Raw genomic sequence first — 11,362 nt, forward strand, 5'->3', positions numbered from 1 at the left:
CTTCAGAGTGCCCAGCGCCTGCAGAAGAGCCTCGGCTCGCTCGGGAGGCGGGGATGACCTGAAGAATCGAGTCGGGGGACGAGAGGTGAACTCTATCTTGTAACCGTGAGACAGAATGTCTCTCACCCAGCGGTCTTTTACCCGTGGCAGCCAGGTGTCGCAAAAGCGGGAGAGCCTGCCACCGACCGAGGATGCAGATTGCGGAGGCCGAAAGTCATGAGGAAGCCGCTTTGGTAGCGGCACCTCCTGTGGTCTCTTTAGGACGTGACTTAGACCGCCATGAATCAGAGTTCCTTTGATCTTTCTGAGGCCTTTTGGACGAGGGGAATTGGGACCTGCCCGCGCCCCGAAAGGACCGAAACCTCGACTGCCCCCTCCTCTGTTGGGGTATGTTCGGTTTGGGCTGGGGTAAGGATGTATCCTTTCCCTTGGATTGTTTGATGATTTCATCCAAACGCTCGCCAAACAATCGGTCGCCAGAAATTGGCAAACTAGTTAAGCGCTTTTTGGAAGCAGAATCTGCCTTCCATTCCCGTAGCCACAAGGCCCTGCGGAGTACCACCGAATTGGCGGATGCAACCGCCGTACGGCTCGCAGAGTCCAGGACAGCATTAATAGCGTAAGACGCCATTGCCGACGTCTGAGCGGTTATGGACGCCACCTGCGGCGCGGAAGTGCGTGTGGCTGCGTCAATTTGCGCTTGACCTGCTGATATAGCTTGTAGCGCCCATACGGCTGCGATTGCTGGGGCAAAAGAAGCACCGATAGCTTCATAGATGGATTTCAACCAGAGCTCCATCTGCCTGTCAGTGGCATCTTTGAGTGAAGCCCCATCTTCAACTGCAAGTATGGATGTAGCTGCCAGTCTGGAGATTGGAGGATCCACCTTGGGACACGGAGTCCAACCTTTGACCACGTCAGGGGGAAAGGGATAACGTGTATCCTTAAGGCGCTTAGAAAAACGCTTATCTGGACAATCATGGTGATTCTGGACTGCCTCTCTGAAATCAGAGTGGTCCAGAAACATACTCGGTGTACGCTTGGGAAACCTGAAACGGAATTTCTCCTGCTGAGAAGCTGACTCCTCCACCGGAGGAGCTGAGGGAGAAATATCCAACATTCGATTGATGGACGCAATAAGATCGTTCACTATGGCGTCCCCGTCCGGAGTATCAAGATTGAGAGCGGCCTCAGGATCAGAATCCTGATCAGCTGTCTCCGCGTCATCAACCAGAGATTCCCCCCGCTGAGACCCTGAACAATATGATGATGTCGAGGGAATTTCCAAGCGAGCTCGCTTAATCGGTCTGGGGCTGGGGTCCGTGTCAGAGCCCCCAGCCTGGGATCTATGAGATACCCCGGGGGGACATTGTTGGTCCAACTGAGGGGGGCCAGGGAACAATGACTCAACAGAGTCCCTGTGCTGAGATACGGTCTGGACTGCAAGGCTTCTAGTATCTTAGCCATAGTTTCAGAGAGTTTATCCGTAAAGACTGCAAACTCCGTCCCTGTCACCTGGAGAGTGTCAGCAGGTGGCTTCCCCCTGGGCCCCTCTTAGCAGAGGCTCCGGCTGAGCAAGTGCAGTAGGGGCCGAGCAGTGCACACAATGAGGGTCAGTGGAACCTGCCGGTAGCGGCGTCGTACATGCGGCGCAGGCAGCATAGTAAGCCTGTGTTTTGGCACCCCTGCCTTTTGTGGGCGCCATGCTATTGTCTTCCCTGAGCAACACAATAGGGTATATAGCCAGAAAACAACTGTGCACTATACAGTGTAAAGTATATACCATAAACATATAATTACACTTCTGCACAATGGGGCTAGCACCACAGGTGCTGCTTACCACCCGCTTAAAGCGGTTGTGAGGCCACCAGAATCCCTGCTTGGGTCTCCCAGAATTTGTCCCCCTCTGCAGCGTCCGAGGAGCTGACAGGAATGGCTGCCGGCGTCCTGAGGAGAGGAGGGAGCTGTGGGCGTGACCCAGAAAGTGCGGGAACTGGTGCCCCACAGTGCACAGTGAGGGGGGTGGAGTATGCAAAGCATTCTCCAGCCCTCATTGCTGCTCGTCTGTACAGCGTCCCGCCCTTCCCCTGCTTGTCAGGGCTGTGGGCGGGAGGAAGAAAGACTAGGCCGCAAAAGCCGGGGACTCGAGTAATAAGCGTGGCCGCCGTAAAAGCGCGGCCGCGCGGAAGTCCCCGGCGCACTACAAGTCCCAGCCGCGCCTCAGTGTTAAACATGGCGGCGGCGGTCAGCGCGGTAGTCCCCCTACATAAAACACACTCAGCGACGCTGAGTGTGTAATGGCACATTTAACCCGGTCAGCGCCGCGGTCCCCGGTGCACTAGCACACCCAGCAATGCTGGAGTGTTGCTGTGCTCGGTCCCCACGGGGACACAGAGTACCTCCAAGTAGCAGGGCCATGTCCCTGAACGATACCCGGCTCCTATCCAGCAGGCTCCCAGGAGTTGTGGATGAAGCACGGTCTCAGTGCCTGGAGACCGATAGGATCCCACTTCACCCAGAGCCCTAAGGGGGATGGGGAAGGAAAACAGCATGTGGGCTCCAGCCTCCGTACCCGCAATGGATACCTCAACCTTAACAACACCGCCGACAAGAGTGGGGTGAGAAGGGAGCATGCTGGGGGCCCTATATGGGCCCACTTTTCTTCCATCCGACATAGTCAGCAGCTGCTGCTGACCAATCTATGGAGCTGTGCGTGCATGTCTGCCTCCTTCGCACAAAGCATAAAAACTGAGGAGCCCGTGGGAGCACGGGGGGTGTATAGGCAGAAGGGGAGGGGCTTTACACTTTTAGTGTAATACTTTGTGCGGCCTCCGGAGGCATAGCCTATACACCCAATTGTCTGGGTCTCCCAATGGAGCGACAAAGAAAGAAGGCCTTTCAAGTGCGGTAGTAGATGTTTGAAGACGAAGGATTCTGAGCTCTGACCATAGTCTGTATCACCTGTGGGGTAAAGCCTGCCTGGGCTAGTAGCCAGGATTCAACAGCCATGCGGTCAAATTGAGAACCCCTGAATTTTGATGGAAGAGAGGACTTTGCGACAGCAGGTTCAGACGATCTGGGCGCCACCATGGGGTGTCTGTGATGAGCTGCGTGAACTCTGCGAAGAACTCTTGCCTGGGCCATTCCATGGCAATGAGAGACACTGGGATGCCCTCTGCTCTGACTTTCTTGAGGACTCTTGGGATCAGTGGAAGCGGTGAGAAGATGAAGGGTAGCCTGAACTGATTCCACGGAAGTATGAGAGCGTCGACTCCTGGCGCTCGCCGGTCGTGGTAAAGGGAGATGAACTGTGTGACTTGATTGTTGAATCGAGAGGCCATCAGGTCCACATCCGGAATCCTTCATCTGAGGCAGATCCATTCGAAAGCCACTCTGTTGAGGGACCATTTGCCTGCCGCCAGACCTTGCCTGCTGATGAAGACGGCTGTCCAATTCTCCACGCCGGGGAAATGTACTGCGGAAAACCTGGAGTGGTGAGGCTATGCCCACTGTAAGATCTTTTTCACCTCTGTCATCGCCATGACGCTCCTTGTTCCGCCCAGGCGATTGCTGTATGCCACTGCTGTGGTGTTGTCCGACTGGATCCTGGTTGGCGATTCCTGTATGAAGAGCTGAAAATTCTGTAGGGCTCGGAGAAAAGCTCTGATCCCTAAAAAACATTGATAGGCAGTCGGCACTCCTGGGAGGATCACCGACCGTGAGCCGTGTGTTTTGGAACACCGCTCCCCAGTCAGAAGACTGGTATCGGTGGTGACTGCCTGCCAGTGGTATGAAAGACATTCCTCTGGACCGATTAGAGCCGCTAGTCCACCATAGAAGCGAGCGTCGGGTTCCCGGAGTCAATTGGATCCTGCGATTCAAGGTGGATAGAGAATTGTCCCATCTGTTCAGCAGGGTTAACTGAAGGAGACGAAGGTGGAAGCGGGCAAACTAAACCGCCTCTATTGCCGCCACCCTCCGACCGAGGACTCTCATGCCAAAAACTGTGGACACCGCCTTGGAGTGACGGAGGATCTGGAGGTCTCTTCGGAGGGAGATGATTTTTCCTAGCGGAAGGACACGCGTCCTTGGATGGTATCGAACTCCATGCCTAGAAAGGTAATTCTGCCGGCCAGGGTCAGAGAGGGCTTCTTCCGATTAATGAGCTAGCCGAGTCGGGACAGAATATCGATGGTGACCTGAACACGTAGGGGACAGTCGTCAAAAGAAGACCCCCTGATCAACAAGACGTCCAGGTACGGAATCACCAAAAAACCCCTCTGGAGTGCAGGATAGACATAGCAGACGCCATGACCCTTGTAAACACTCGAGGTGCAGGAGCGGGGACGAAGGGTAGAGCGGTAAACTGAAAATGATCTTCTGCTATTGCGAAGCGCAGGCATATCTGTGCTGTTGGGAAATTGGGATGTGCATCCTGTATGTCCGATGATAGAATTGATGAAAACTCTATTATGTACCGAGTCCAGCATCTCTCCGACCCAGGCGTCCGTGATCAAAAACCCGCCAGACGTGATTGAAATGAGACAGGCGCCCCCCCCACCTGATCTGCGCTGGCGCGCGACGACCATGAGTCATCTAGTGGGGTAGCGCTGTGATCTGGATGTCGTCTTTGATGGCTGGCGTGGCTTAGAACGCCAGGAAGGGCATGTTTTGAAGAACGGAATCTACCTGTTCATCTGCGGGGGCCTGTTTCTCTTATGTGCTGGGGAACTGGAGCTCCTGTGACCTCGGCGATAATCTGATTGATCCAGCCAGTCCCCAAACAGGCGACCTCCTGCAAAGGGGAGGGCTGTAAGTGATTTCCTAGAAGCTGCGTCCGCATTCCAGGCTCTGAGCCAGATCGCCCGACAGATGGCCACCGTGTTGCTAGCCGCTTGCGCTGCGCAGTAGGCTGCTGACAGAGATGGTTGACTATGTACTCACCCGCTAGAGCAATCTGTGTAGCAATGTTGTGAACTCCGGATTGCTCGATCCCGCGTGAAGACCGCTGCGGAGGTTATCGGCCCAGGACATCATGGGTCTTGCAAGTCAGACGGCGGCGAAAGCAGGAGGAGTACCGTGCCCCCGCCTCACAGGCCGAACGGGCAAAACTCTCGGTGTTTCGATCTGTGGTGTCTCAGAGCGCTGCCCCGTATGGGAGAGATAGTACTGGGAGATGACAGGCGGGAAACAGGAGGGTCAACCACAGGCGAGCCTGCCCAATCCTTCCTGAGAGCCTCAGGGAAGGGGTAATGTAAATCAAACGACTTACCGTTGTTGAATATCTTGTCTTTGATGTCTGGCGTGACCGGTTGTTGCCTGTGCTTGCGTAGAATTTCAGCAAATTCTGGATGGTCACAGAATTGCCTGAGTGCCCGCTTAACCTGTCTGAAGGAGACATGCGAGCACTGGGTAGCCACGGAGTCCGTCTGGAGCTTCAGCGTATGACTTACCGCTTCGACCAGACTATCCGCCATACGTCTGACATCGGCCGTCTGATGTGGATCCAGCAGCGAGGCTGCATCAGACTTCTCCTGAAAAAAGGTCGGCCGGTTCCGAGGACGAGTGGTACTCGGGCCCTGGAGGTGATGGAGACCTCTGGGAGGAACTTGAGAGTAGGCCCAGCAGGTCCACTTCTGCGCTCCAGTAGTAGGGTCTGGATCAGAAGGACTGTTGTCCAGAGCCAGCTGGACCGGGGGAGCATGGTCGGGCGTAGGGAGCGCCTGCGCGATGGTCAGAGACGCCTTTGGAAGAGAGTCCACAGACTGGGACAGAGGGGTTTACCACTCCGGGGGAGGGAGCGCAGCGGAGCTCGGGGTGTCCTGTACTGCTGCAGTAGCGACAGCGACGGGGATGCTGGCGGTGGCTGGGGCAATCTGCAAGGGCTGTTGGTCTGGGACGCAAGCAGAGCGGGGGGGCGTAGCCTGGCCTTGGGAGAATTTTCCTTGCAGGCTGTGCATGCAGAATACGCTATAAAGGGGGCCCAGTTTGGATAGGGTGACTAGAGTTAGCCATGGTGGTTAGGGAAATCCACTAGTAACGCTAGGGGGGAGACAGGAGATAGGGGAAAAATAAGAAAAAAAGATATAGTCTGTTCCTAAGCAGGAGCAGCACTCACCCAGGTCCTGTGTCCTTCCCAGGTCAGCAGAGGTTTCAGAACTGCAAGGACAGCATTGCTGAAAAAAGCGTGGCCCTTCCTTTTTTTTTTTTCATTCTCTTTCTGTGGAGGGCGTGCAGGGGGACTGGCCGGCTTGTATCTGCAGAAACTGCAGAGTGGTGTGCCAGGGAAGGCGCGCGCGCACACGGGGGGGGGGTGAGGGGGGAGGGGGGGGGAGGGGTCGGAGAGCTGAGGCCCGAGGTAGGCCCAAGCCGGGGGACTAAATTAGCGGGCGCGCTCAGTGCAGGGAAGTCCTACCTGCGTCCTGCCGGCGTCGCTGCGATCCTCGGCCTCATCCTGCCTGCCGGTGAGTTGCTGTACTCTGGGGGAGCTGGGGAACACTGCTGAGCGCTCCTGCGCTGCAGTGACCAAGATCCTCTGCCTGGGCCCAGGGTAGAAGTGAACGCTGGGGGAGGCCTGGTGTTACTGAGCGCACCTGCGCTGCAGAGCCCGATCCACTCCCTGGGTCCTGTATTGTAGGGGACGCTGGAGAGGTGTAGAGCTGCTGAGCGCTCCTGCGCTGCAGTGGTAACGGTCCTCTCCCTGGGTCCTGGATTGACGGGGACGCTGGGGAGGCCTGGTGCTGCTGAGCGCTCCTGCGCTGCAGAGCCTGTGATCTCACATTGGTGAAGAAGGCCACGGGTTGCAGAGTCATTGCTGGCTCCACCAGAAACCGCCCTTGGGACTACCGTTCCATAGGGGAGGACGGGGAGTGTGCCCTTAAAAATGCTCGACCCCAAGCAGCCCTGGGACGGGCAGGAGGGGGAGAGGGCCTGGCGTCTCGAGCCTCAAACAACCCTGGGGACGGTACCCGGAGGGAAGGAGCAGGCGAGGGTTCTCTCTGTTGCAGGGACTGGAACCCTGCATAAAAGACAAAAGAATAGAACATGAGAGGGCTGAGCGCCGCCGTGGCCAAAAAAAGGAAAAACGGAAAAATATAGCCTAGGCTGAGGTTGGCTCACAGAGATATGGGCCCACTTCAGCCTCCTACGACACTAAGCAAAAAACTGGCATAGATCCGCCTCCGGCTTGAGGTGTACACTGCTAGGGAGGAGCTACTTAGTGTCAGCCTCCTAGTCACAGCAGCATACATCCCATGGTCCTGTGTCCCCCAATGAAACGATAGAGAAATGTACCCATCGCGATAAACTCAGCCCAGTTTTCAAAAAGGTTTCAGCAGCAGGCAAAAAAAACTAATGTGATAACTTGTTTTAACCCCTATAAGTGGTTACAATGTGGAGAATTTCCCTTTATCACGCAGCTCTATAAACACGCTGCTCTGTTCACGTCTAGCATAACACCAAAGAGACACTCACCTCTGTTTCAAAATCCATGTTAAGTATACGGTCAGCCTCATCCATCACCAAGTACTTAATGGCTCGTAAATTAAATCCCTTTGTGTTTTCTAGGTGGTCAATAAGGCGTCCAGGTGTAGCTATATAAAAAAAAAAAATAAAAAAAAAATCAAGCATCATGTAAATAAAGCATAAACAAAAGTTCTTTCTTAGAAATGTCCACGTGTGTTCATAGCATGGTGCATGGAAACAAAATGTGCCCAGTTTTACAAAATTGTAAGGAGGACTCGCACTCCATGTCCACCGAAGGAAAAGTCCAGGCTCAGTATCCTATGTAAAAACTGACACTAAGGCTGGGGCCACACGGGGCCCTACTTCGATGCTCGCATGAGACTCGGCTCGCGCTGGCAGCACAGCAGAGCCGAGTGTCATGCGAGTGTGCCTGCATCTGTGGTCCGACCATAGGATCAGACCTCAGCTGCAGAAGGGCGTGCCGGCACGGAGGAGGCGAGGGATGGATTTCTCTCCCTCTCTCCTCCGTAACCGGGTATTACCATTCTCGCACTGCACTGGCAGTACACCGGTGTACCGCGAGTGCAGTACGATTATTCTCTCACCCCATTCACTTGAATGGGTGCGAGAGAAAAAGAGTCTCGGCTTACAATCGCAGCATGCTGCGATTGTTTTCTCGGTCCAACAACAACAACAACAGCTATCAAAATTAGAAGTGGTAATGAAGGGAATTTTGTTTACTTACCGTAAATTCCTTTTCTTCTAGCTCCTATTGGGAGACCCAGACAATTGGGTGTATAGCTTCTGCCTCTGGAGGCCACACAAAGTATTACACTTTAAAAAGTGTAACCCCTCCCCTCTGCCTATACACCCTCCCGTGCATCACGGGCTCCTCAGTTTTGGTGCAAAAGCAGGAAGGAGGAAACTTATAAATTGGTCTAAGGTAAATTCAATCCGAAGGATGTTCGGAGAACTGAACCATGAACCAAAAGAACAATTGAACATGAACAACATGTGTACACAAAAAAACAACAGCCCGAAGGGAACAGGGGCGGGTGCTGGGTCTCCCAATAGGAGCTAGAAGAAAAGGAATTTACGGTAAGTAAACAAAATTCCCTTCTTCTTTGTCGCTCCATTGGGAGACCCAGACAATTGGGACGTCCAAAAGCAGTCCCTGGGTGGGTAAAAGAATACCTCGATAAAAAGAGCCGAAAACGGCCCCTTCTTACAGGTGGGCAACCGCCGCCTGAAGGACTCGCCTACCTAGACTGGCATCTGCCGAAGCATAGGTATGCACCTGATAATGTTTCGTGAACGTGTGCAGACTCGACCAGGTAGCCGCCTGACACACCTGCTGAGCCGTAGCCTGGTGCCGCAATGCCCAGGATGCACCCACGGCTCTGGTAGAATGGGCTTTTAGCCCTGAAGGAATCGGAAGCCCAGAAGAATGGTAGGCTTCAAGAATCGGTTCCTTGATCCACCGAGCCAAGGTTGACTTGGAAGCCTGTGACCCCTTACGCTGGCCAGCGACAAGGACAAAGAGCGCATTAGAACGGCGCAGGGGCGCCGTGCGAGAAATGTAGAGCCTGAGTGCTCTCACTAGATCTAACAAATGCAACTCCTTTTCACATTGGTGAACTGGATGAGGACAAAAAGAAGGTAAGGAGATATCCTGATTGAGATGAAACGGGGATACCACCTTAGGGAGAAATTCTGGGACCGGACGCAGAACCACCTTATCCTGGTGAAAAACCAGGAAGGGTGCTTTGCATGACAGCGCTGCCAACTCCGACACTCTACGGAGCGAAGTGACTGCCACTAGAAAGGCCACCTTCTGCGAAAGACGTGATAGAGACACATCCCGCAGTGGCTCGAAAGGTGGTTTCTGAAGAGCCTTTAGCACTCTGTTAAGATCCCATGGTTCCAGCGGCCTCTTGTAAGGTGGGACTATGTGACAAGCTCCCTGCAGGAACGTGCGGACCTGTGGAAGCCTAGCTAGACGCTTTTGAAAAAATACGGATAGCGCCGATACTTGTCCCTTGAGAGAGCCGAGAGACAAACCCTTGTCCATTTCGGATTGAAGGAAGGAAAGAAAAGTGGGTAAGGCAAACGGCCAGGGGGTAAAACCCTGATCGGAGCACCAGGATAAGAAGATCCTCCAAGTCCTATGATAGATCTTGGCGGACGTTGGTTTCCTGGCCTGTCTCATAGTGGCAATGACATCTTGAGATAAGCCTGAGGACGCTAGGAGCCAGGACTAAATGGCCACACAGTCAGGTTGAGGGCCGCAGAATTCAGATGGAAAAATGGCCCTTGAGACAGCAAGTCTGGTCGGTCTGGGAGTGCCTACGGTTGACCCACCGTGAGGTGCCACAGATCCGGGTACCACGACCTCCTCGGCCAGTCTGGCGCGACGAGGATGGCGCGGCGGCAGTCGGACTTGATCTTGCGTAACACTCTGGGCAGCATTGCCAGAGGAGGGAATACATAAGGCAGTCGAAACTGCGACCAATCCTGAACTAATGCGTCCGCCGCCAGAGCTCTGTGATCTTGAGACCGTGCCATGAATGCCGGGACTTTGTTGTTGTGCCGAGACGCCATGAGGTCGACGTCCGGCGTCCCCCAGCGGCAACAGATCTCTTGAAACACGTCCGGGTGAAGAGACCATTCCCCTGCGTCCATGCCCTGGCGACTGAGAAAGTCTGCTTCCCAGTTTTCTACGCCCGGGATGTGAACTGCGGAGATGGTGGAGGCTGTGGTCTCCGCCCACAGCAGAATCCGCCGAACTTCTTGGAAGGCTTGACGGCTGCGCGTGCCACCCTGGTGGTTGATGTACGCGACCGCCGTGGCGTTGTCCGACTGTATGCGGATCTGCCTGCCTTTCAGCCACCGATGGAACGCCTTTAGGGCTAGGTACACTGCCCTTATCTCCAGAACATTGATCTGAAGGGAGGACTCTATCGGAGTCCAGGTTCCCTGAGCCCTGTGGTGGAGAAAAACCGCTCCCCACCCTGACAGACTCGCGTCCGTCGTGACCACAGCCCAGGATGGGGGCAGGAAGGATTTTCCCTTCGACAGAGAAGTGGGAAGAAGCCACCACTGAAGAGAGGTTTTGGCTGCCCGCGAAAGGGAGACGTTCCTGTCTAGGGACGTCGACCTCCTGTCCCATTTGCGGAGAATGTCCCATTGGAGTGGACGCAGATGAAACTGCGCAAACGGGACTGCTACCATCGCTGCCACCATCTTCCCCAGGAAGTGCATGAGGCGCCTCAAGGGGTGTGACTGGGCCCGAAGGAGAGAGCGCACCCCAGCTTGCAGCGAACGCTTTTTGTCCAGCGGGAGCTTGACTATCGCTGAGAGAGTATGAAACTCCATCCCGAGGTAAGTCAGTGATTGGGCCGGAGTCAATTTTGACTTTGAGAAATTGATGATCCACCCGAACCTCTGGAGAGTCTCCAGAGCAACAGCCAGGCTGTGTTGACATGCCACCCGGGAGGGTGCCTTGACCAGGAGATCGTCTAAGTAAGGGATCACCGAGTGACCCTGAGAGTGCAGGACTGCCACCACGGCTGCCATGACCTTGGTGAAGACCCGTGGGGCTGTCGCCAGGCCGAAAGGCAGTGCCACAAACTGAAGGTGTTCGTCCCCAATGGCGAAACACAGGAAGCGTTGATGCTCTGGTGCGATCGGCACATGTCGATTGATGCTAGGAAGTCTCCTTGTGACATCGAGGCGATGACAGAGCGAAGGGATTCCATGCGAAACAGTCTGGTGCTCACATGTCTGTTGAGCAATTTGAGGTCCAAAACGGGACGGAATGATCAGTCCTTTTTTGGCACCACGAACAGGTTGGCGTAAAAACCGCGACCACGTTCCTGAAGGGGAACGGGGATCACAA

At 54.7% G+C, this 11,362-nt stretch overlaps 1 protein-coding gene across 2 annotated transcripts in view; it reads right to left on the reverse strand.

Annotated features, from left to right (window-relative positions):
- DDX47 (DEAD-box helicase 47) overlaps positions 1-11,362 on the reverse strand; it is a 271,876-nt gene that overhangs the window by 190,943 nt on the left and 69,571 nt on the right. For both annotated transcript variants that reach the window (XM_075321937.1, XM_075321936.1), the window contains exon 5: positions 7,474-7,592. In XM_075321937.1, the coding sequence (XP_075178052.1) occupies positions 7,474-7,592 (119 nt within the window). The remainder of the gene's footprint in view (positions 1-7,473; positions 7,593-11,362) is intronic.

This window comes from Anomaloglossus baeobatrachus, chromosome 8 (assembly GCF_048569485.1).
Source record: "Anomaloglossus baeobatrachus isolate aAnoBae1 chromosome 8, aAnoBae1.hap1, whole genome shotgun sequence".
In the NCBI taxonomy this organism is placed as follows: Eukaryota; Metazoa; Chordata; class Amphibia; order Anura; family Aromobatidae; genus Anomaloglossus; species Anomaloglossus baeobatrachus.